This window comes from Homalodisca vitripennis, chromosome 1 (assembly GCF_021130785.1).
Source record: "Homalodisca vitripennis isolate AUS2020 chromosome 1, UT_GWSS_2.1, whole genome shotgun sequence".
In the NCBI taxonomy this organism is placed as follows: Eukaryota; Metazoa; Arthropoda; class Insecta; order Hemiptera; family Cicadellidae; genus Homalodisca; species Homalodisca vitripennis.
In genome coordinates, this window is record NC_060207.1 from 34,851,648 (window position 1) to 34,878,007 (window position 26,360).

The window sequence follows — 26,360 nt, forward strand, 5'->3', positions numbered from 1 at the left end:
TTGAGTAAAGTTTAAATTTAATCATCCATTGCACAACTAGATTTATCGAGTCATAAGTAGTAAATTGACTAATTAAATATTCTTAGTTACAATACTCGAGTTTACTATGAATTTTAATATAAACATCCAGTGCATTCACTATACTTATAGAGCAGGTAATATGGAGAAATTAAACGATTTTTACGAAATGCGAAACTTTGCGATTATACGTAACATACAATTATGTGAATTGTTAAAGTTCGTTATTTTATACATTATGTAAAGCTCATACAATAGGACTCAGTTCCAATTACAAATTTGTTTCTTACGCTTTTCCTCGTTGCTACTGTACTTAATATAAGATCAATGTAAAAACGTTAGGATTTTATCTTTAACTTTAATCTTGACCTCCAAAAACAGTAGAGTTCTTCCTTGGCTCAAGTTTCAAATGTCTAGGAACAGTGGGACCTTTCTATCAAGAGTCAGACTGACAGACAACGACATGAATAGAATCAGAAATTGAAGATGATTTATATAGACTAATTATACTCAACGAATTTACATAAAACGTATAGATAGAATTTGTTATGTAGCAATGTAATAACATGATATTAGTACAAATTCTTCTACCCAATATGCATACAAGATCTCATAACACATTCATTTGTTTGCATTTTTGAACTTTTGGAGTAAAGTGAGCATATGTTGAGTGTCCGTGTACGAGCGATGACTGCAGGCCGTGTATGGACAGGTTGGCGAGCGCGGCCAAGGTTTTAATGTGTTTTAGGCAACGACCAACGAGCCAACAGCCATCGATTGACTCGTGTTGTGCCCCCGGGGGTGTGTACCCCCCTCCCCTCCCACCCACCACACATATCAAATATTCACGGACTAGTGACTATTGTCTTATCACGCAATCAGACCAAATCGGTTTCGTCTCAATCGGCCTTCAGTGAATTCACTCCTCCACTATCCGCTCCGTTAATTGGTTCATCGTACTATCAAGCTCGCTGAAATCCCCAAAAGTTAAGTACTGCATTTCGATTGTAGAATATCATTCTACATTAGTCATCGACGTAATCAACACTATAGAATACTTTAATACACTAGTGCAGGGAATTTTTCAACCAATAGCTTCTACTCTGAGGTAGATCAGCTCTCAAAAGCCAATGCAGTGAATGGTATGTAGGCTAAGCATTCTTGAAAATGTACGCACTGTTGTAGTTTAGGATTTGTTGTTAATGCCTAATAACCCTGGAAGAATAATGGTTTATTCTTATTATGGAAACATTTTCTTGTCCTTTCCTATTTGGAAAAGATAATAGTTTATTCTTATTAATGGAAACATTTTGTTGTCCTTTCCTATTTGCCATTATTGAAAACAGTTTAATGTTGACCATTGTATCAAGCTTAAAAGATGTAAAATTGAAAACGAATTAAAACAATAAGAAAATAAGGTTAAGACTCTTGGTAACTGGTACAAATGTGTGAATAAGAAAACGGCAAGGCAATAAATTAGAAATCGAGTAAATCTAACCAATCACAGATAATTCCATGATGCTCGGAAACACCGATAACCGATTATAATAATTAAGGCCAAAGGGCGCCTCTTACAAATAATTTCCTCCTTAATCGAAATGAGCTGGGAAAATCGATGCAAAATAATTTAGAGAGGAGGCCGGAGCCGGGAAGCGGACGGAGCGAGTGACTTGCTTGTCATCGGCGCTGATTTCCAGCTCCTCTTGTCCGTCGTGATTATTTAATTACAGTTATTATCGGAATTACTGTTATTTCACCATATCGTGGGGAGGATGTCGTCAAATTTGTAGAGCATCCTTTCCCCGCATTGTGTACTCTGTTTATCAGATCTTCCAGACGCTGGTAGATGCTGCCGCCGCTGCTTCCATATTGTTCGGTAATCAGCATCTGCCAACAGCAGTCTGGAATAGCCGCAAGGTGTCACTGTCACTGCTGCTATCTTTTACTGATAGATTTATATCATTGATCTGAAGCAATTCGTCTATTTTTGGCGTGACAGAATACACTGATTCTATGTTGTCGGCTTATGTCAGTGTATGCGTTTTTATTATAGCTTTGACGCGGGATTTTTGAGGAGCTCTGTGTTGTTAGATATTTTGTCTTAATATTTATTAGTTTTCATTCTAGTGTAAATAGCGAATCACTAACTTGATCGCTAAGTATAAGTTGGATAATGGACACAAATTGAAAACTCTAGGTCACTAACTAGATCTAAACTTTTATCCAATTTCAAGGTTATACTATTTATAGTGACGGCATATACCAAAAGTACCAACCATGGACGTAGCAACAAATTTATTTGTGTGTTCATGTGATATTCTTTATTTTATTTTTAATTTCGCTCTATAATAGTTAGTAACGGGGTTTAGGCTCCGGTATATTCGCAATGACGTGTACATAATATGACATAGGAACCCACGTAACCTTGAGTCGGCCTCACTGGTTCTGTATACACAAGTAACAATGAACACAGCGCGAAGCTGTCTGCCTGCCTTGACTTGCATCATATCCACTTTCACTCCCCCATCGCAATTATCTCCTATTTATGGTAATATGAGTAATTAAACGGATTTATGGCAAAGAAATACCCGACGCGTTGATCAATGTGCACGAGCGTTTAATGTTTGTCGATATTACAGCGACCGTGTCCGTGTCCCGCGAGCTAAGCGAGCTCGCTGAGTCATGTAGTCATCTCAAATATTCCGGAGGCGATCCGGCCACTTGCGGCCCAAAGGTCAATCCAATTGTGGATTTGGATTTTATTGTACAATCATAGAGGCATTACAGTTAATGTTGACTCAGATCTGGAAGTCTATGAATCTTCAACTTTATAAACAATTACAATAAAAATATCCATTGGTGCCCGAAGTACAAAACTTCAATCTATCGACTCAATTATTGACGCAATTCAGTTCAGAGTTACAAAGTTTTTCAAAATAAAATAGAAAGGCGTAGTTTAGGATCACTTCACGATGTTGCTCATGTATTTTGACAGCTACAATCGACAGCTGGATTGCCGAATTTGTTACTATTGTTAGACGGGCCATAAGCTTATTCAGACGGTTCCGTTTAAAACCACAAGGGTCTAAAGTGAAAAATGATGACTTCATAATTCTATTCAAACAGGGAGAACCTTATAAATAAGAATGGCTTTGTGTGTGTTTGGTGACAATGGTGTGACTGGAGGATTTGTCGCCAGGTCGCAGCAGGAGCTAGACTATTGTCCGCCATGATAGCCGGGCACGCGTGCGCTAGCCTCGTCTCGGTCTGCCTTGACATTTCCTCCTCTCCTGATACTAAACTAATTAAAGTACACGCTCTCTGCCTGCCTCGTGTTAATTGCAACTTGTAATAAAGGTTCTGCCTTGTGAAAATCACAACAATATACCGCAAAAAATCCCGTCCGAAGTGACTGAGGTATGTGGGAGCCGTCTGCTGCTACGACTGGGGGAATAGTTCCTTACCATAAAATATTTCTTAAATATTGTTGAAGAATTTTCCTATCTAATAATTTCTTTCAGTGAAGAAACAAATACAATTTGTTTAGCATTTGTGAGACTTGCCATGTCGACAAAACACATCTGATGTCGAAATTTGAAATCTGGATGTCTTTACATAAGATATAGACATTAGAGATTAAGTAGTTTATCAGAGATCTGAAAGTTACAAACTGTTCATGAAATACAAAGTTGATCAATCCTTTAAATAATATTACAGTTAGTAAAAGTTTATATGTATTACGAATCATCGTTCAAAGGTATTCCCGTACTAATTTCCGTCTATAAACAACAGAGACAATAAACATGTTCAATCAAAATTTCGTAAGAGAAATAATTTTGGTGTTTTACTTAGTATAAATTAGACTATAAACATAAAATTATAATTATTTACATATCGAAGCAAAATCGAAGTTAACAATATTTAACTAATATAAACAAGATAATGTAAAATTATACTGAAAACTTTTATATGAACAAACAACCAATAGGTAAGGCATGAGTTTGATTTTTGGTGTTTATGTCCTTGAATTGCGCTTTAGTTATTTCGCATTGAAGTACATTATTGAATGTTTGGTCCTGTATTAAACTGAATAAAGCTTTTGTAACTTATCAACTGGTCAACATTTCAAAAGAGTAAATTTGTAGTTCTTGTACGTTTTGCTAAACATGTTTAAACCACATGTTAAAGTGATCAGTTACTACCTGAACTACCACTAGCTACAATTTTGATAAAATACCGAAGAAAGTACGCTATAACAGTTTAGGTAGACATATGTAAAACACACGGTGCAACTTTATATGTAACATCAGAGACGTATATTGCTTGACGGAGAAGGAATGTTGTAGCAAGAGGAGAGTAGGGCAGATTTAACAAGATGGGCCCCAGTGGTGAACCCTGAGGTACTCCTCGTCGCGGCGCGGCTCGACCACGGCCTCTACGTGACCAGTCCCTGCCTCTAGCATTACGTGAGCCATACCACGCTAAACCAACACCGTCCACCACCGATCATTACACCGTATTATCCTCTTCAAAATTGTCCCCTCTGCTGTGTAATTTTTGTACACTATTCGCCAGGAATTTGAATTGATTTAATGAGCAAGTAATTGGCACAAATAGATATTTCTAGACGCTTTCGTGAAAGAAGGGCTATAGTCGTGCTCTTTCTCTAACCTTTGTTGTATTACTTTCTTTTTTTCTGCTTAAAACATAGTAATGGAAATTCTTAACGAGTATTCGATTAACAATTTTAGGATTAATTCGAATTCGATAATTTTACGTAGATCCATTTTAGCGTGGTTTACTAATACTAAGTGCATGTACCAATCAATTTTGTATTACATCTTCATGTAAAGAAACTCCGTATTTATGAATAATATAGTAAAGATAACTATAACTTGCCTTAAATTAAACTGCACAACTTGTCAGTCTAATTTACAAGTTATGTTTTCGGTTGCATGTGTCCCACAACTCATGCGTACTTTAGTATATTGACAGAAATGTTAGATATGTGTGTGTAGTACATTAATAATATATCTTGCCCTTCAACTTAGATCTTGATACTTTTCTTAACATGCATGTGTTTTCAAGACAGAATTCGCACTATACACTTTTAGTGGCTTTCAAAATTATCACATCACGAAATGATTGTATTGGTACATGTTATTATGCTGGAATAAGGTTGAGTCGAATTTTGTCAAGTTCGTTGAATTTATCGCCTCTTATCACAATTTAAAATCTTTCCATTTATGTTTACTTGTTTAATTTTTTTAAGTGCAGTAATTTTATTCTGGATGAAAGCAACTTTTTTAGGTAACTACTAAAATTGTTTTCTTATTAAATTATTCTAAGGGTATGCTACTCAGATATTTCCACAAATTAGTGTCGTACATTTCAACAAAAACGTAACTGTTATTGAATTTCCTTTCGGACATATAGCCTAGTGTCGGCAATAATAATTTAATTTCATCTTACTTAGTTACGCTTCCTAGAATATTCTAAAGCTTTTTAAAAACATTAAATTGGCATAAAAATAGCGTTCATTTAGTATTTCTCTGAGTGCTAAGTGAAGATGTTACAAAATAAAAAACGAGATGGCGAGAAGTCTAGTTAAGATGTAAAAACAGTTTGCGTGCATTTAAATAATCATCGTTGCTTGACACGGAGTAAGTTTATCGGAGCAAGTGAAGTACTTACTCAACGTCCGCGTGGGTGTAAGAGTGTCCGCAACGACTAATGCCGCGGTTCGTCACCGGTCAAGTAGGCTTGTTGAGTATTTAGGCCTCAGGACGTTGCGGAATGCAGGACCAGATTTCTCCGCCCGCTTTGCAACAGACTGCCTGGCTTCAGTTTCACAACCCACCTCGAGATTCTATCACACTCGCGATAAATATTTGTCCATCCTGCGCAAGGTCGTTTACTACCGACGTGTATCATTCTTGTTTTCCGATTAGACCTTTTTTGCGTCCTCGCTCGGTTCTTGGTGACGGCCAATGTCCCCAAGATTAATCGGTGCCCGGTGCCAGTGATCTTTAAACAACCTTCGAGATCAGCGGATCCTTGGAGGTAACATTGTTCTTCTGTGCGACCATGTTTCGTCAGTGGGGTAAGTTAACCTACCTCAGCTTTCCTGTTTTAAAACGTATTGGCGTGCTAAGAAATACTGTTCAAATTAAACTAATCTGCTTTCGAAGATATTTGACAAATTCAAACTTAATCATTGTTAATTTTAGGATATTTCAATTCGATTTAGAGTGGATGCACACCATCCTTTTAGATGAGCAACAGTCATATTTAGTTTCATAGTAGATGTTCCAATTTTGAATTGTTAGTATCACAGTACAATATTTAGTATGCGATATCTTCGAAGGTATTCTCTCTCATTGGACAAGTCATGCGAGTTATCTAGGCACTAGACGATTACCAGACGACGCGGTAAAGGGAAAGGCCACGCGTGTGGGCCACGCCAGTTAGGCTAGAGCCGCCCCAGTTTCAATCACTCCAGATATGATTAGCGTGTGTGTGTGTTGGTGATTCAGTCACCCGGGAAATTGCTTCTGTCAACCATTAAACTGGCAGTCTTTAATAGAATGATCACTGTTGCAATAGGTTCGATTGCTGGCCCTCACCCATTCATTATCCAGCATTCAATTGTCTCCCAGAACACGTATGATACAAGTGCGGAGACGTGCTGCAGTATACGGCCGTGTAAAAGTGGTTTATTTGGAGCAAGAAACCTCATTTGGTATTAATTCACTATAAAGCAGGTGCTGTTGCTAACTGCAGTTTTTATGCTTGTAATTTACACCTGGCTCGAGTCGCATTACTTACCACTCATTAACTGAGTGTAAATAGGTTTAATGATGTTGTAGGCTAAAAATGTCTAGAATATCACTCACATGTCTTACTTATAGTCACATTCCTACTGTGTCTAATCATTAAGCTGGATTCCTGTGTTGTGTTCCAGATATGTCTCAACAATATGAAATTTAGAACTTTATGAAGACGATTTAGAACTTTAGCGGTTATGTACAATATTTATTTATTCCTATGATACAAATCGTGTATCCTGATTCCCATTTTTATGCATCTGTTAATTCCTTTGTCTAAGTACAATTAAATTTATGTGTGAATATTTCCGCACACATTGTTTTTACTACAGTTAGGTCGTATGCACACACGGTTGAGAATGTGTGAACTGTTGAGCCAGTCCACGCACTGTGGAGGAGAGACGGCAATGTCCACGGCCTCTGTAGGTTGTGACCTCGGTTTCAAAATGTTATACTTTCTTGTTACTGTACTTAGGCTGTGATGGCAGAGGGTCGAGAATGTGTGAACTGTTGAGCCAGAGTACGCACTGTGGAGGAGAGACGGCACTGTCCATGGCTTCTGTAGGCTGTGACCTCGGTTTCAAAATGTTGTACTTTCTTGTTACTGTACTTAGGCTGTGATCGCAGAGGGTCGAGAATGTGTGAACTGTTGAGCCAGTCTACGCACTGTGGAGGAGAGACGGCACTGTCCATGGCTTCTGTAGGCTGTGACCTCGGTTTCAAAATGTTGTACTTTCTTGTTACTGTACTTAGGCTGTGGATGGTAGAGGGTCGAGAATGTGTGAACTGTTGAGCCAGAGTACGCACTGTGGAGGAGAGACGGCACTGTCCATGGCTTCTGTAGGCTGTGACCTCGGTTTCAAAATGTTGTACTTTCTTGTTACTGTACTTAGGCTGTGGATGGTAGAGGGTCGAGAATGTGTGAACTGTTGAGCCAGTCCACGCATGTGGAGGAGAGACGGCACTTTCCATTACTTCTGTAGGTTGCGGTCTCAATTATAAGATTTTCGTTACATTCTTTGTACTATAGTTAGGTTGTGTTCGCAGAGGGTCGAGAATGTGTGAACTGTGGAGCCACATCTACGCCACTGTGGAGGAGAGACGGTACCGGCCACTACCTCTGTAACGCCTGCGGCCTCTACTACAAGATGAATGGCCAGAACAGACCACTCATCAAGCCGAAGAGGAGACTGGTAAGTCTAGCTACTACTGCTTTACTACAGCTATAATGTACAATCTGGTAGTGATTGTAAATTAGAATCGAGGCTACCAGATCGGTTGAGGATATTTGTCTTTTCTCACTGTGCGTTTGTTATAATTAACGTAACGGTTATGGTCTTTCTTTAGTTAATCAGTTTCGTCGTGGATTGTGAATTATATTTCTGTAGTGTTGTCACCAAAGAATTATTTTAACAATTGTCAAATTAATTTCTAAAAACCAATATGGCTGTATCCTTTATACAGCGAATGCGTTTTAAATCCATTCCAACAATATCGAATCTGCCCCTCACGTGTTGGCTTTCTGCCTGTAGGTGCAGTGGCAATAAAATATCAATGTTTGCCTATTAGAGGAGCCGAAAGTCGTAAACAGTGTAAGTTCCGCGCGGACAACAACAGAGCCTTGGCGAGCGATCGTAACTCATCACAAATATCGTACACACCGACTTGTCAAGCGCTTAGCTTTTTATGGCAAACTTAACGACTTCCATTGAAAGATTATGACATCTCATTGATTATTATCGGCAATTATTGCACAGCATACGAACGTACTTGTGGCGTTTTAAATATACTGCACTATTGATTACAGATTGTATTTGGAGAATTTGATGGCAGGAAATTGGTGTGGGAAAATACCGTAAATTGTTTAGCTGAGTGTGATTAAAAAACATTTTGTTTAATGTAGATCGTCATAAAATCATACAAATAAGGGGAGAGAGCTATATGACTATTATACCTTTGGCCTAATCACAAATATTTCCACATCGCCGTTACTGACAAGTTAGTGTTAACAAATGTTTCTTTCATCCGACTCCTGGATTTACTGCAAATTTAGCACATCATTAATATAAGTGATGTATAAAATTAGTACGACAAATCTCGCTTGGCGGTGTTTAGTCGCAGTAATCATAAAATGAACAGTATTTGAAAATTTCACATTTTGATTTAAGCCTTTGCTTAACAGTAGGACTCACTGTATAGCCTATATTGTGCTGAAAATGGTTGCAAGCTTTCTCGCTTTAAGAGCAAGATCAGGTTTTGGTTGTGGTGTGTTAATGTAGTTATTTAAATACTGTAACGAGTATGCAGTGTAATATCCGGGATATTTACTGATTAAGTCGTGAGATTAATTCCTTTACAGAAAACACTTTGACATTACGATTTTTTTAGATTCTAATGGTGTCCTAAGTGTCTTGTGATATGGACAAAGTTTCAGAAATTGCTCGCTTAGTATTTTTGAGCAGTTTCTGTAGCGGGAATACGCAAGACTAGAAGAAAGCCAACATTACAACATTATAGTATGTATGGGAGATTCTGTAATATTCAAGATCTCTGCATGGACAAAAATGTGAAATGTCCCGTTTAGTGGTTCGAATTCTGCGAAGGCCAAAGCGGGGTTGGAGATAAATCTATCTTAAAGATTAATTACAACTCTAGCTATGTCGTTTCTCCTAGAGTTGATACAGAATTAGGTCGCCACAAAGCAGAAATATAATAAGTTGGGCCTCATATCTGGGCAGTTTCATGGAGTAATAAATATTATCCAGGCACCCAAGTTACATTACTATCATAAAATGACTCACCCGCGGAGGTTCAGACAGTCCTCAGATCGGTACCGTTGAGGAAGCGAGAAACAACGATCGACCTGTCAATACCCCGAGGCGGAAGAGGGCGGGTCGCGATCGACCGGACATTGTTTTTACCCCGGTAAGGGTGCATTAATAAAACAAGGGCCAACACGTGGAGTAAACGAGGTAGGCGTGGGGTAAACTGTTACTTGTGGGAAACTCTAACTTTGGCGTGAGAACCGGGGTCAGGCGGCGGTCGGGGCTCCTCCAGGAATTAACTCGGAACCATAACTCGCTTTCATTAAAGGGGTGGAAATTACTAGGAAGTCTGGATGAGGTTTGAATGATAATTAGGAAAGTTTATAATTGATATTGTGGTGACGAGGACGCCACAGACTGTAGGTTTTGGGGTGACTTTCCTAATAATGAACAGTCGTGGTAAATTAGAATGAAGACTTTAGGGGACATTTAGTACTTGTAGAATAACTGTGAGTGAGAGTTAGTAATGCTAAGAAACTGACCCAGTATATATTTACGATGAGTTAGTTCAAGTAATTTTTTGTCTGGTGCTTTTTATTACTGATATCAGTATTATCGTTTATCCATGCTCTTTACTTGCCTGATAAGAGCTTTGTTGAGGTCTAGTCTCAAAAATAAGATAACATTGCGATGTCAGTGAACCATAAAAATTGTCGTGCAAAATTAGCTTACTGCTTATGATGTCTAAGCTCCCACACAAAAAAAGCCAGCAAGCCTACGTATTTGAATCTAACATAGGTCTTGGACCCTATGTTCTTCAATAAACCTCACCTTTCCCTTTTAATCTTTAGAACATGAAAGGGACAGTCACTGAGATTGAGACTTAACTTAATATTAATAGAACATTACTGTAATTTCTATCTGACTTTCTCTTGTCTGATAGAAAGAACTGCACTTTGCGTTGTCACCTTTTAACTATGTTTAAACTCGCAGATATCAACAAAAGTTTGTCTTATGTTCTTAATATTAATATATATAATCTCTGTGTATGTTGTTGATCAACCCTTAATACTTGTAATTGAATATTTTATAATAATTCATTTTGACATTCTCCTTTCCTAAACGTTATTTCTGAAACGTTGGCAAATACATGAATTAGAAATGTTTTTAATTAGATACTAAGAGTATATGCTCGTAAAAGACTCTCCTGTAAAGGGTTACCACTCGAGCGAAGAGAGCTGCGTGATAAGAAGTTTGAAGATCTCCTACGGCTAATCTCCGGGACCGGGACAGTAAAGGAGTCCAATCTTCGTGATAAAGGCGAGGCGAGTGTCTGAGCGGGGGTAATCGCAAGAGACAAATAGACCATAAAGTAAATTTCACGGGCTTTCATCCACCAAGTCGCCGAGCGTCAGCCCTTTCAGCTCGAGATCCGAGTCCCGCCCCGCCCCCCGATCCCGCTCTTTAAAAATCACCCCGGCTAAAAGCACAGTGAAAACCGAGCTGTTTTTGTGTCCATTTTTTGATGGATTTCTTTGTTGGACTGAAGTGGTGTCGTAGGGAGTGACAGTAGCGACCTTTTGTTGCCCACTGGAAAAGATCCCCGGCAAGATTGTCTCAGAGCGAGGGGAGGGAGGGGAGGAGGTGATCGATACAGGCTCTCTCACTCGCACTGTATCACTCGAGTGAGTGGCTGCCATTGTAAGTGATACGACAATACTACTGTGAGTACTGCGCCGTTACAATTGTTTATTGGGGGCTCGATAGCTCTTTCATTAGCACTCTATGTCTAGTGGTAGTCTACTTATGTTTCCGGTGTCAATTGGTGGGTATTACATTAGCCATTTGTTGCCATTGCTCCTTAGAGTGCGGCTTACGTTACATAATAAGCACAAATAACACTTAATTATTCAACTTTTTGTATGTTTTCCTTTATTTAGCGAATTAGTTTCTGAACATCAATAAATTGCGAATTTTTTCCTATGTTTTATGTGAAATTTGTCACTTATTTGGTCAAATAATTGTTCAGATGATATTGGGACATCATATTATAGGTAACGAAAACAGTAATATAGCTTATATCGTATTGGGTGATGCGAAATATAAAACAACATTCATTTGCATCTATCTATCCATTGTAAACCAAAATAAATAAATTTCAAAAAAGTAACGGTTTTTCTGCACCTACCAGGAAAGATTTGAGTAAACAACTTTACTCAATGATGAATCATTTCTGAAAAAGTATTGAATAAAATATAGTAAAACACTAAAAATATTTTAGACATATTTTAAACAAATAGTTTGTTTTTATGTTGATATTTCACTTTTCTAAACACAATCGGAATGGTGGTTTGAATTGCATATTGTATACAAGAATGGGCGACGTTATGCTCCCGCTGAGCGGCGACAGGGGTGGTGAGCCAGGGGGGTCCACAGGACATAATCACAGGGTAATTGTGCAGGCCAATCGGGCGCCAGATTTACTCGTGTATTCGGTTACTTTGGGGGGGGGGGGGGTGAGGGGGCACTGTGGGGTATACAGCCGTTATAGCAACAATGGCATCACTCGCCTGGCTATTTGTCAATATGCGCTGGCTCAACCATGCTTTTCCTTGATTCTCGGCAGATCTTGTCAATGTGTCCCATCAGCTGTGACTTCATATTGAAAATAAAATGGCGATTAGATTGATTATTTGCTAAGGTCAGATCAATTTCTATCAATACAAGGAAACAAATTTAGTGTTATAATTGTATATTGTAACTGATGTAGGAAATTATAGTGAATAGTTATGCTACACGTTATGATTTTAATTTTAATTTGTATAACGTTTAACCGGTTTAAAGACTAGTCATCCGTAAGTAAATATAATAATAATATCGATGGAAGGTTGCTTGGTACTTTGGTATTTTCAGGAGACCACTATGGAACGGTTATCTTACTGAGGACCTATAAACTATATTATTAGAAAGAACAGACTTGATTTGACTTACTATGAAAATTACATGTCATTAAGACGAACGGTTCTTGTTTTCTGCCACTCAAAAAAGCGATGTCGGCGAGAAGAAGGCCACTATGTATTTTGTTACCACGTAATACAATTTTTTCTTCTCCATATATTTTTCAAAATTTTGTTTCTCTAATTGAACACAAAGGTATGTAACTCAATACACTCCGCATTTGGAATTAAATCTTGTCAATTAATAAATAATGTAACAAACAACGGAACGTAGTCATCGTGTCATGTTTCTCGTACTGTAGTTTGGTTTTCGTGTCGTGTATAAGTTTGATCGGTTGAACTAATTCTGTAATTAATTACTACTACCATAACACTAAATACTAAAACTATGTTTTAATTGACCAAAGTTATTTAGGATATGACTGATTGGTCACACTGTCTCACTAAAAGGGTGTCGGTTATACCAATTATAAAACAAGTTTGAAGGTTTTTATATTTTGAAATCATTAAGTAATGTGGAATTGTTTCCACTATGGAAACATATTAAAATGACAAACAAAATGTAATTGAAACAAACAATACACAATAGAAATTGCATTAAATAAATTACAGTGTGAAATATTCTACTTCATAATTTAACAGTATTCTCTGATGGTGAGATAAACAATAACTGTTTCATTAAAATGGAAGCCGCCTTCGCGCCAGTGTGTTGCCGTGCTACGCGACCGCTGCGTCAAAACACCTTGTCAAGGCAATAAAAACTTTACCCTGAATTGAAAAACTTTGCCAGTTATTACTGAAAGAGTCGACTCAAAGTTTCCAAATGTCTGCGGTAGAGAGGATTGTCTGTCGACTGGGGTAAGGGATTGTTTGATTTGTGGCGACTTTTCTTTTACTTCAACCGAAGGGAGATTACCACCGAACTTCTCCGCCGCGAGGTGAAACACTTCTTGAATATTCCATAAATAACTTTTATGGAATCGTTCCAACCGAATAAATCCGCTTAGGTGCAGAACAAAGACTTCTGAAGATTTGCAATTTAATAATGGCAGTGATTGTTATTTTATTTATAAATATCGTTGATAGCTTCTTTTTTATTCTATACTCAGGGCATTATTATTAGAAAGTAGTAGGAACACTTTGACATAAATAACAAATTACAATAAGACAGGAATAGTTGAAATATTGATGTTGGTATGAAATGAAGTTGAAAATGAAATATTTTCCAAAAATTGCTTTTTTAAACACGGTTTAATTAATGTTTGAGGTGTAAGAAGGTTGCATTATGATTTTGTCTGTTCACAGCAAGTGAGCTCTGACCCCGGCAGTAGGTGAGCACGGGTCTCTCTTTGTCAGCCCAATCGCGACCACGAAACGCTCGTTTTACTACTGCCTGTTAAAGCGGTGCCAAGCTAATAACCTTAAATTGCCATAAAAGTCATGAAGTTTTCAACGGGTGGGGTTAAAAAGGCGTATCAAATTGTTATAATGTGAGGATGGTTTATCAGGGATCAGTCGCTACCGGGCTGGAGCGAGCGCAGCGCGGCTGGACGCTGGTAGTCGGAACCAGTTTGCCCCGCTGCGCCCGCGCTGGAGACTTATATATGCGCTGCACCCGTGGTATACCAGCACGACAGACAGCCGGATGTCCCTTCTCAAATTTTGCAAAAATTCCATTCGATCTACAGAGTTATTCCTCCTGTTGGCAGATCCCTTGTTTATTTGTCACACCTTTGTGTAAACCACTCGTTCGCTACCATTGGGAGAGTTTTTCTTTTTCCATCACGACAAGGATATATGCCTGCATACCGATCCTCGTGCGGGTACGTGGGCAGGGGTCTCCCCTGATGGTAGGCGTGTTCGTGTGTCAGGTCCCGAAATCCAGGCGAGTTGTATCAAGTCCATGCCGAAAATTATGAGAAAAATAGTTACATATCAATTTGCACATAGGGTGAGTGATAATTTATACAATACAATCAAATAAATGTAAACTCACTTGCCTTTCGACCTTGAAAGAAATAGAAGATAAGGAACAAGAAAATTGTAAATCAATAATCGCCCAATGTGTTTGTTCAATACAAATGACTACTTAGTACACACATTCATGTTACGTTTAGAGGAAAACTAACCTTTATAACACCTGTAAGAAATAAAACTAATGACAAAATGATAGTTTTAGTTAGGATGAGCTCGCAGAAGAGCGTGTGGTGGCGACGACATGGTAGGGTGGCCATCAGGCGCAAGGTGATTCACAGTTTGCACAACAAAAAGCCAAGGCTTCACTCCTTATTCATTTCCGTTTCCATTACAATATCATTTGAATGTAATGAGGCTCTTTATTCTTCATTTTAGTCAAATAGTAGCTCTTGGAACCTATTGAGTCCGTTGCTAATGTGTTATAACAATAACGCCTCCCTTCTAAGTGGATATTTGCTAGTTTCGAATGTAAACCGTAACGAGGTATGAAAAATTAGTAATGTTTAGTTTTGAGCAGAACGAGTGATTGAGGAATATAAAATGATTTAGTGAATTTTTATTCAATTTACTGTTTAAAATACTATTGAACTAAGAAAACAGTTAGTTTACGCAGGGTATTTTAACGGTATGCTTTAATTTCGTTAATATTTGCATTTCACTTTCCTTGGATATTGTTCAATAAGTTGAGTTATTACAGTTTGGAAAATATCCCCTTTAAGAACTGATTGCTAGGTCTTAAAGGAAAATGCGAAGACTAATAAAAATAAAATAATGAAGACGCGACATTGTCATCGGGCGTGTCATTTATTGCTGCATATATATTGACCGAGCAGCTGGAATTTTAGTGGCTATCACTAGAGGGGCTGGAACATATTTTGTATTCATGATGGTTATAAAATCAAGAAATATTTCATTTCTTGTCTACCCACATAGCTCAAGAACAAACTGAACTATTGACTCGAATTTTAGCATGAAGCTTTATTTCTATATAGCTTTATTTCAACTTCGAGTTTGATGATGGCACGTGTCATTTATAACAAAATGATTACGATCATTTAAAATTTTAACTTGTGAAATAGTAACACACGTCTAGGATAAAGGTGATGATTGGACACAACGATTTCATCTTGGAATCTGGTACCCGAGTCAATAAATTAGATCCAGGGTCTGGTCCACGGTCACCAACATTTTACCGTGAAACCTAACCTAACCAGCTCAACAATAGATGTAGGTCTGACCCAGAATGTCGACAGTCGGTAATCCTTCAGCGTGGCTGGTCGGTCGGTCAGGCTGCGCAATACTTCACACTGTCGTGCCACCAAATTAACTACTGTTAAGTTGGCCCAATATTAATTACTATAACTTGTCCCTCCCGCCGCGCCGCTCGGTGCTGTAGTCTCGACGCGCAATAATTTGTCTTGAACCATTCGAAATAATATTTAGACCCGGTTTTAAAAAGGTCCCGGACTCCTGGGCCCAGGGCGAGGCGTGGTTGTGCGGTGCGCCCTCAGCTGCTCTCGCGCGAGAAAGTCGACTGGCCCAATTAAGTCGGTAGCGGTAGTAGAATACATTATGTATGAAACAATATTTCACATTGATGACAAACTTAATTGTGTGCGCCCGCGACCGCCGCGCCGCGCCGCTACAGATGTTACAATTCAAACGTTAATTGACGCCGTTCGTCTCGGCCCAGAATCGCTCTTATATTTTTAACTAAATCCTTGTTGCTCATTCGCTTTACTTGTAACGAACATCACCCCGTTAATTGATAGCGAGGTCTGACTGTAAGCGGTTAGTGGCGCGGTCTCGCGGCGCTCGGCCCAGAATCGCTCTTATATTTTTAACTAAATCCTTGTTGCTCATTCGCTTTACTTGTAACGAACATCACCCCGTTAATTGATAGCGAGGTCTGACTGTAAGCGGTTAGTGGCGCGGTCTCGCGGCGCTCGGCCCAGAATCGCTCTTATATTTTTAACTAAATCCTTGTTGCTCATTCGCTTTACTTGTAACGAACATCACCCCGTTAATTGATAGCGAGGTCTGACTGTAAGCGGTTAGTGGCGCGGTCTCGCGGCGCTCGGCCCAGAATCGCTCTTATATTTTTAACTAAATCCTTGTTGCTCATTCGCTTTACTTGTAACGAACATCACCCCGTTAATTGATAGCGAGGTCTGACTGTAAGCGGTTAGTGGCGCGGTCTCGCGGCGCTCGGCCCAGAATCGCTCTTATATTTTTAACTAAATCCTTGTTGCTCATTCGCTTTACTTGTAACGAACATCACCCCGTTAATTGATAGCGAGGTCTGACTGTAAGCGGTTAGTGGCACGGTCTCGCGGCGCTCGGCCCAGAATCGCTCTTATATTTTTAACTAAATCCTTGTTGCTCATTCGCTTTACTTGTAACGAACATCACCCCGTTAATTGATAGCGAGGTCTGACTGTAAGCGGTTAGTGGCACGGTCTCGCGGCGCTCGGCCCAGAATCGCTCTTATATTTTTAACTAAATCCTTGTTGCTCATTCGCTTTACTTGTAACGAACATCACCCCGTTAATTGATAGCGAGGTCTGACTGTAAGCGGTTAGTGGCACGGTCTCGCGGCGCTCGGCCCAGAATCGCTCTTATATTTTTAACTAAATCCTTGTTGCTCATTCGCTTTACTTGTAACGAACATCACCCCGTTAATTGATAGCGAGGTCTGACTGTAAGCGGTTAGTGGCGCGGTCTCGCGGCGCTCGGCCCAGAATCGCTCTTATATTTTTAACTAAATCCTTGTTGCTCATTCGCTTTACTTGTAACGAACATCACCCCGTTAATTGATAGCGAGGTCTGACTGTAAGCGGTTAGTGGCACGGTCTCGCGGCGCTCGGCCCAGAATCGCTCTTATATTTTTTAACTAAATCCTTGTTGCTCATTCGCTTTACTTGTAACGAACATCACCCCGGTAATTGATAGCGAGGTCTGACTGTAAGCGGTTAGTGGCGCGGTCTCGCGGCGCTCGGCCTGGCGTCGCTATTCCAATCAATGTTTTAATTATTTTCAGATCGCCGTGTTAACTGTTGTGTTTAAATTACTGTCAGCGATTCTTGTGTTTGATAGATGTTATTACGCTTGTGTTACGTTGCCGATTGAACATTATCTCTATGTAATGCAGCACTTATTGGAGAGAGCGGTTTGACTCGGTTGCATACTTATGTGTTAGTCATTAATCATATCATTCAATTATCTATATTGCCAAGTACGTTTTGACAAGTTATGAATAATTCAGAAGAGAACAAAAGTTAGGATAATCATAAGTCTATTGGTAAGTTAGATTAAAATGCAGCTGCTTGTTTCAAGAGAATTGTGTGTTAACCTTGTAAGGAATATTTGTCACTGTCTCAAAGTCAGAGCCTTTTATGGTTGGCCTTACAACTCAGTTTCTATTAGTAACCACTCTCAGTAAGGTTATCATTGAAATCGGAATAGCACGATTAATGTGTGTGTGTGAAATTGATAAAACGAAGTTACATTATAAGGTTTTTTTAATGTTTAAAACTATTAACTTTGCAGATAAAACATTAGTTAGATGTTAATAGGAAAATTATAAGCACACAGTTAAATAATATTGTAAGTTGTATTCACACTTATTTTGAGTTAGTATTCATATAACCCAAGTACTGCAAACCATTTACATTTAAGATGATTACTCTTATATAGGCTTTTACAAGTTTACCAACTCTTAATCCAAATGAAACAAAGAGTGTAATATAACTTTGAATTTATTCAGAAATTTGAATTATCAACCCATGTTTGAAAATTGCCGTCAGAATGTTAAGCATTAACGTAATCGATAGAGCTGGAAAATTTATTTACTAAGCCTCCGCTGTAGTCATTTTATAATTCCAAAAAGTTTTATTCAACGACGATATCCTTATTTCTAAATAAAGTACAATAAGATTGTATCGGAGGATGTTTGCGTTCCACGAAGCCTGATCCTTAACAATAAAGTGGCGATGGCGAGAGGTGAGGAGCGGTCCTGCCGTATATCCTGGCGCAGTGGCAGTACAGTACAACAGCCGCGGTGCCCAGGTGTGCAGTAGCCAGTCCCTCTCGCATTGTACTTTTTGTTTTATCCTCCGTCAGCCATTAACGCTTGTTCGCCACCTCTCCAGAGCAAACCGCAGGTGCTCCAATTTCTGCAGTTTCCAGCTCCAGCTTCCAACCCATTGGTTCTCTGACAGCTCTGTCTGAACGACATTCGTGGTAACAAATCGTGCTTTATGAAATAGAACAGAACACCAGAGATGCAGGGGCTGCACGGTGTTAAGTGATCCGCCGCGATTCCGGAGCAAACCGCAGGTGTTCCAGTTCCAGTTACATTATACAGTATGTAGCTTCCAGCCCAGTTAAAAATTAAAGTAGAGTAAAGTAAAGAATGAACCAGGAGTTATGGCTAAGAACACTTAACCTGGGGACCAACGGCTTAAAGGTGACTTCCGAACCACCACCAACGGCCACCACCATCCATCTTTAGCTGCTTGCAAGGAAAGGATCACTCAGGTCACCCATCCAAGCACCAGCCACTCTCGATGTTGCTTGATTCGGTAATCTTTCGTGAACCACCGTACTCGCTACACTGCGCCATTAGCAGATACTGGTAATTGTGATTTGACGAGGAACCAATAACGAAGCTAAAAGAAATGTGCCAAAGGAGCACGAAGTCAAGCTTTTGTTCCAAATATCTTAGCGTGGGGAATGGATAAATAAAAAAGATAAATAATTAGATACTGATGAGTTTGTAAAGTTTCATTTGGAACAATGTCTTAATTTTATCTAGGCAATTGACTGAAGAAGTCTTTTCTATCACAATACTAAACGATAGAAGAACAATAGAGACTTTATATTAGACCCTGTAAAACGAGCGTTTTTATTTTATCACACATTGTTGTATTTAAAAAATAACATATGATCAGTGTTTTGACGATTATAATCTGTATCTCAAGATGAAAGTGACATTGAATATTTGAAAGTAAATTAAATATTAATAAATATGACGCGTACGTAACGGTTTCGGGGTTTTAAATGTCAGTTAACATTAAAATTTCAGTTATAAATTGGTTTTATAATAGTCATGAACTAAAATACTTATTTAGTACACATGTTTGAATTGATTAAGTAGTTCCAGAAATCTTTTAACTAACAGCGTCAATTAATTTCCACGCAATCACTTTACGAAAGCAAACAGTCAAACGCGAGTAAGCAGCCAGCAGCTTGATTGGGTTTAGGTTCAAATCCTGTCTGTGACCGTAGTTTTTGTGGCTTTTCTTATAGTACTGTTGACCTTGTACTGTACCGACTCTCCTTGTTTGATAAGAACTTCGTAAAGGTCAGTAGCCCGTGAGGACGGGGACAATAAGGCTAAAAAGGACATCGGTCTCTCATAAGAAAAGCTTACGAAAGAGAGAGTTAACCAGTTTGAGATACGGGTGGAGTTACAGAATTTCACGTGTTTTACGTTGAGATTTATTAGAAATACAGGCATTTGTTGACCTTAACAATTGTCAATCTCAATCTTCAAATAACTCATCAAAATCAAATTTCCTAATCTTTTCAATGCGCTCTACACACATGGAAAGAGGTCCTGCTGTTATAGTTGCAGATACATTATTGGAGGAAGTCTATCCTTCAAAGTTCCTTGGAATACACCTTGATCGAGGGTTGACATGGAAAAATCACATTGATCATGTTTGTGCCAAATTATCCTCAGGAGTCCAGTCAGGTACTGATTACGGCGTACTACGGCTTAATTTATCCCCACCTTTCGTATGGAATCGTTTTGTGGGGAGCCTGTTCCAACAACCAATTTAGTTTACAAATTTGCAACTGTTTTTGAATTTTGCCATGAATTTTGCCATGTCTCTACATCTTAGAAACAACCTTATATTGTGTGTCTAAATGTGTCTTAACCATAGGACGAGACATACATGAATATGAGACAAGAGGCAGAGATAATTACCGTTCGGGAATGCACGAACGTCGGTTTATGAACATTTACCTTCGCAGGCAGATGTTCATTCTATAAACATATTTTCAAATAAAATTAATAATGCTTCAACGCCCAAGGTGTTAAAAACTCGTATCAAGCTCTGCCTGACGTCAAACGCTTTACAATATTGATGAGTTTCTGGCATTCAACTGGGGGACAACGTGATGAGGAAACTGACTCCAGCGCCGGATGTGGGCCTAATTGGCATGGAATGAATGCGGTGTGAATGTTTGAATGTTGTAAGTTTGAATGCAGCCTCGATGTGGGATGAATAATTTTTTTTAGATATGAACATTGATGTTTGCTATGCAATGTATATTTTTAACTGCAATTAAACAATTTGATTTACAGTAACAAAAGCTTCTAAAAAAGCTAAATGTAGACACGAACGTTGCCAATCGGTTTTGCGCCAGAGCCAAATCAAATCGAGTGGCAGAGGTGGGTAGGAAATATTGTTTTGTGTTTCCGGACTGGAGCAGCGCGGCGCAGCGGCGGATGAAAAAGTAATTGTGACGTGAGAGCGGGCGCAATATGTGCGACAAAAAGTGCTGATGGTAGGGGGAGGGGGGAGACAATGTAGATGCGATAAGGCTTATCAGTTGATCGGGGGACGCAACGTGTCATCTGCTCGCCAAGCGTGTCGTGCCCCTACTCTAGCCGCAGTCTGTCTCTCCGACACAGACGATGTGCTATACAGCATGCTCACTCTTCTAGAGTACAACACAAGAGCAAGAGATCATAGTTTCAATCAACACAAAAGTAATATTTGAATATTGCCGTAATATATCATTTCTATTTTAAGAAAACTGTTGTAAAATTTTTAGTGGAAACGTCCAGTTTCGGGATATTCCTAGATGTTGTCAGAATATATTTTTATTTAGTATAAAACCCGACTAATCCGTAATAAAACTGTGTTGTTACCAAAAATGCAGTACACAAATAATTTTATATTTTTCAAAATCCCTAAGGTTTAATTTAAAATAAATTATTATTACCTATCGTTATACAGTATTATAAAGCTTTAATTAACCACCTCTCTATAGGTCAGAGTCGTTCAATTTAAACTAAACTTATCGTTGCAACACTATATTTTAAGTTCCTAAAATGGATTTTTTGTCTTGTTCAGACCGTGATTCTATTGATGACTAATTTTGATTTAGTTTTAAACACAACAGATATACTGGAGTAGTTTTAACACTATTCCTTGTGACATTATTAGGACTTTGAAATATTTTACATAGTTGAGTGATAAAAAATTAACATTACGTTTCGAGATTTGCAATCTGATCTTTTCCTCAGGTTGATAGCTGGACTAAGATGTAACTATAACCTAAGTTAAAATTCAGAAATGTTTGTGACGGTCATAAGTCGGAAATTACAACAACAGCTGTTTGTTCCATGTACACAATCCCTAAACCGAACTGAGCAATTTTAACTCCTTTTGTATCTGCATCAGAGAACATTCATTTCGTCTAGCCAACGCTCTCCAGTAACGTAACTACATAGTAAGAAGTTGGACTCATAAACAGAAAACACCCAATTTTAATGTTTTTGCCCTGTTAAAAATGGAACGTTTTAAGTTAACACGCTTGAAACACGTTTCACAACTTAACATGACAGCAAGGCTGTTAGTTGGAGAGAACCTGGCTCCATAATTGAACAGTGAGCATAAGTTAACTAACACAATATTGTGCAATATGTTACTACACTATATGACCATACATTTGAACACATAACGAGTGTTATCAGTCACATAGATTTGTATTTTCCTTTTCGACCATTACCTGCACACCCATTACATTTACACCAGACGATCACTTAATGAGCAATTTGCCAAGGACCGACAACACACCCGCCAGATTGCCCAGTAGCGCCCCCCGTGGAGAAGCGCCGCCGCCGATCTCTCTGACCACGACGATTCCACACGCTACCTCCTGCCGTTCGGGCCCACATTAAAATAATTCATGTATATATCACTTTTTAATATTAAATTTCTTTTCAATTAGTCCGGTTATTATGATGAGTTATGCCAGTCAGCCCGGAGCCACCCGCCTAGGGCGAGGACCTTTCAGCTCGACATTAGAGACGCACGCCGATCTCCCTTCTCTCCAGCTTGTTTGTTTGTATATGGGTTTCAGTATGATTGCTGTGACCTGATAATTAATTGTATTGTACTAAATTGAGTTGGATTAAGAGTGTAATAAAATAAAGTAACATTTACTCGGCTTCATTCATGCAGTGTATTATTATTCGTAAATACATGATTACATGCTTAATTTCTTTTTAATTCTTTTGTAGGGAACACAAACGAACCAAACCTGAACTATCAAATAAATAGGAAATAACGTTTTTGTTTTAATGGATACGTAGTTGATGTTTTCGTATAAATCTACTCGGAATTAAAATAAAACAAAAACAATGCGTTGGAATTATTTTCTTACAGTTTTTGCAGCTTGTGCTGTACTCACGATTAAACATTCTTTGATGTACTCAAGGAATGGTGGCATATTCATGATTTAAACTGAGTTCCGTAATGTACTCGAGTGCTTGTACAATATACGATCACGAATGAAGACAAGTTTTATTACATACTTGACTCAATTTGTACTTTGTAGAGTCGTACTTCCTGGTGCGGTCACTTTGCTTTCCAGTTCTGTGATCAAAGTGAAGTTTCATGACATCGATATGTTTGGCCATGGGCCGCATACCATGTCGTCCACCAGCAGTATATTTTACACCTCAACACACGCCGAGTACCAGATAGGCATACTCACGAGTACGTGCTGAGCTCTGCCTTGTTCTCGGTGCTCGGAGCTCGATGTCGGTAAATCACCCGTAATGGATACAGTAGCAGTATCGCAATCAGGACCGGGTGTCGGCAGGCCCGTGTCAACCCGTGCAGTACCGCGCGCGCCAAGCCACCTGGTTACCATAATTTTATATCGACTTCTGAACAGGAGACACGATCCCGGTACAGATAGCGAGCCGTATCTGGACCAGGACCAGTGGCCGATACAGCGAGTTCGGCGAGGGATCGCTGTCGGCCGTCCATTATCCACTTATAACCACTGTAACAGCTCCTCCTTCAGAGCAACACTTGTAATTTACTCATTATAACAGCACACGGACGAACTGCGAGGCTCCCGTCCTCCGAGGGACGAGCTGTAGAGCGAAACTGGATGTTGACATATCTATGCCGATTCGGAATTTATGCGCGCATTTTAATTTTCCCGCTCATTCGTCATCGCCAAATGTAAATTGGATGTAATGACTCGTTGCTCTATTAATAAATCCTTGTGTAATCACGAAGACCATAAACTCTCGGCCATGTAGGCAGGTGATAAAACTACCCGGTACGCTGGACTCTGCTGTGCGACCGCTTAACTCGACAGCGGCTTCTCTCGATGTAGAGCGCGGGCTTGGAAATTGCTTATGGAAATTTATGTCTTGTTTAATTTAATAGTCCGTTAAATTGATGCAATTCAAAAAGCTGTCCGTTTTCCTACGCAATCGTACGATCCCTCTGTAGCAAAAATGCCGTAGAAGTTCGTTCCAGTAACTTGTAATTCAAATATAGAGCACAGCATAGCTTCTACATTGGTTACTTAATCGATTACCACATTAGGTAGCCAATGTTTCTGATGTAACACCGATGAATATTGGAAAGTTGGAAGGATTTGAAGTCCAGTAAATCGGTCGGCTTTGATTTTAACAGATTGGTTTTGGATGTCAGTGTCTTAAAGCACTGCAAGGCCGCAATTGAAATAAACAATTTTTGTTTCAGCTCGATGAAAAGAAACACAACATTTATTCGATAGGAAAGGGTAAACATTTTCAACACTCAAAGACTCGGTTAAATTGAGTACCAGCCGATAATGCAATTGACGCTCATTGAGACGTAGTTATGCGGGCCGCGGGCTGAGCAGAGCGCACTAGGTGGCCTTATTACCGATTTGCTGGCAGCAATTCTCGCAGAAGGGTCGCAGGAGCCGAGGGCTGTTTGTGCATACATTACCGCACAGTACCGGGGGAGATTTGAAAGGCTGAGGCTCCTCCTCCTGTTATCGCAGTACCAATCAAAACGCAGCAGTAAGGGCTGCTGTACAAGGGCTGCTGCAGCGGGGAATATTCATCAGCCTTTGTTACCGGAGACATGACCCTGTCATTGCGGGCCGGGGCCCAGGCCGGGTGGCAGGGATTAATTCAAGTGGTGAATGGCCGCCGTTGAGATTTGATCGTGGAAAAACTTATTTAACCACAAAAAATAGAAGATTGCAGCATTCTCTGTCGTATATGTGACAAAATGAATTAGACTTATCACGCTGTCAACAATTTGCGTGTCATTTTCATAACGTTTGAACTGAGTCCAAAAACATGCCCAACAATAAAACAAAATCCAAGTACCACGAAAATTACTAACGCCATATCTGTGACAACATGTAGTCCTAATTTGTCCTAAAATAAGTTCTAATCCTATATCTCCTCTTTTTCATTGGCCAGCAATAATCTACACATGCTTCAGAAGCATGTATAATCAATAAGATGTTATTAATAGACATTGCCGTTTTAATTATTCGTAGGTTATGAGATGAATGAAGCAACAAAAAATCACCAACCATCTAAAGATATAGATAAAAAGGCTTCACACACATGTAGCATTATTTTAAATCTGCGCTAGTGTGGCCTAGTACTGCCCAAAAATATAAAGTCGAATATGCAACATCTTTTTGTTTAAGCCGTCTTATATGTCATCTTCTTAGTTCATCTCAGGTGATATAATTTGAGAATATTTATAAATTTCTGTTCATTATAGAATTTAATGCAATGGATTTTACGTAATTGAGAAAACAGATACTTTTTCTGGTATTTTTTATTCGGAAATAGGAAGACAGTTATTATATCCACTGTTGTTATTTGTTACAAGACTGGAAAACTACTATCAGTGATTGAAATCTATCATCATCTCCATGTGTCAATAACGTTAGTTACATGGTTACGTCTCAGTCCTTCACGTTCTCTGGTGCGTATAGCATGTTTCGTGTAGTGTACCTATATTGTGCTGTCTTACGTTTTGGATCTCAAGGCTAAATATATGCTTGACTTATTAAACTACGATTTGTTCTAATGCCAACCAACATGACCAACATGTTCGATGGTACTTGAGCGAGAACATCGCCATATCTTGAATTGAGCTTGCTCAACTTTATGTATTATGTTCATCTCATCTGAAAAAGGATAGATTTCAATCCTTGAAACGTAGTATTGTATTTTTTTAGCATACAACAATAGTAAATGTCCAAGATCCTGTAATATTTACAAATCATCCACCCTTATTGTCATCCACGTTATCCTTTCAACGTCATCCACTTGAGGTACTACAACAGCCCTAACTCCGCGAGAAAAAAGATATGTTTCATTTCATTCTCGATAGAATATTTTAACCAAAGTACGACTACAAGTATGTAAAATCTGCAGTAAGTTGTTATAAGTTAAGTTTTTATCGTACGTTATGAGAAATATTTGAAGGGAACGTTGAACGTTGCTAGCCCTGGTCGTGTTGAAAGAGTTGCTCTAGTATTTCCCTACCGGTGTTGACAAAGTGCAGCGGACCAGTGCCTGCGGCAGTGGCTAATAATGTTTGTATACGATATGATATATTAATGATGTAGTAAGGCACCGACCGGCTGATGGAAATGGAGCACAGCCAGGTTGCAACACCGCCCAAGGCTGGCGGCCACGTGGTAGTTGGCTCAGCAGCACAGCGGTAGCGGTAGCGGTAGACCTACTGTCA

At 39.1% G+C, this 26,360-nt stretch overlaps 1 protein-coding gene across 2 annotated transcripts in view; it reads left to right on the forward strand.

Annotated features, from left to right (window-relative positions):
* The window catches only part of LOC124359633 (GATA-binding factor C-like), a 118,872-nt gene that overhangs the window by 48,940 nt on the left and 43,572 nt on the right, over nt 1-26,360 (forward strand). For both annotated transcript variants that reach the window (XM_046812540.1, XM_046812549.1), the window contains exon 4: nt 7,893-8,038. In XM_046812540.1, coding sequence (XP_046668496.1) covers nt 7,893-8,038 — 146 coding nt within the window. The remainder of the gene's footprint in view (nt 1-7,892; nt 8,039-26,360) is intronic.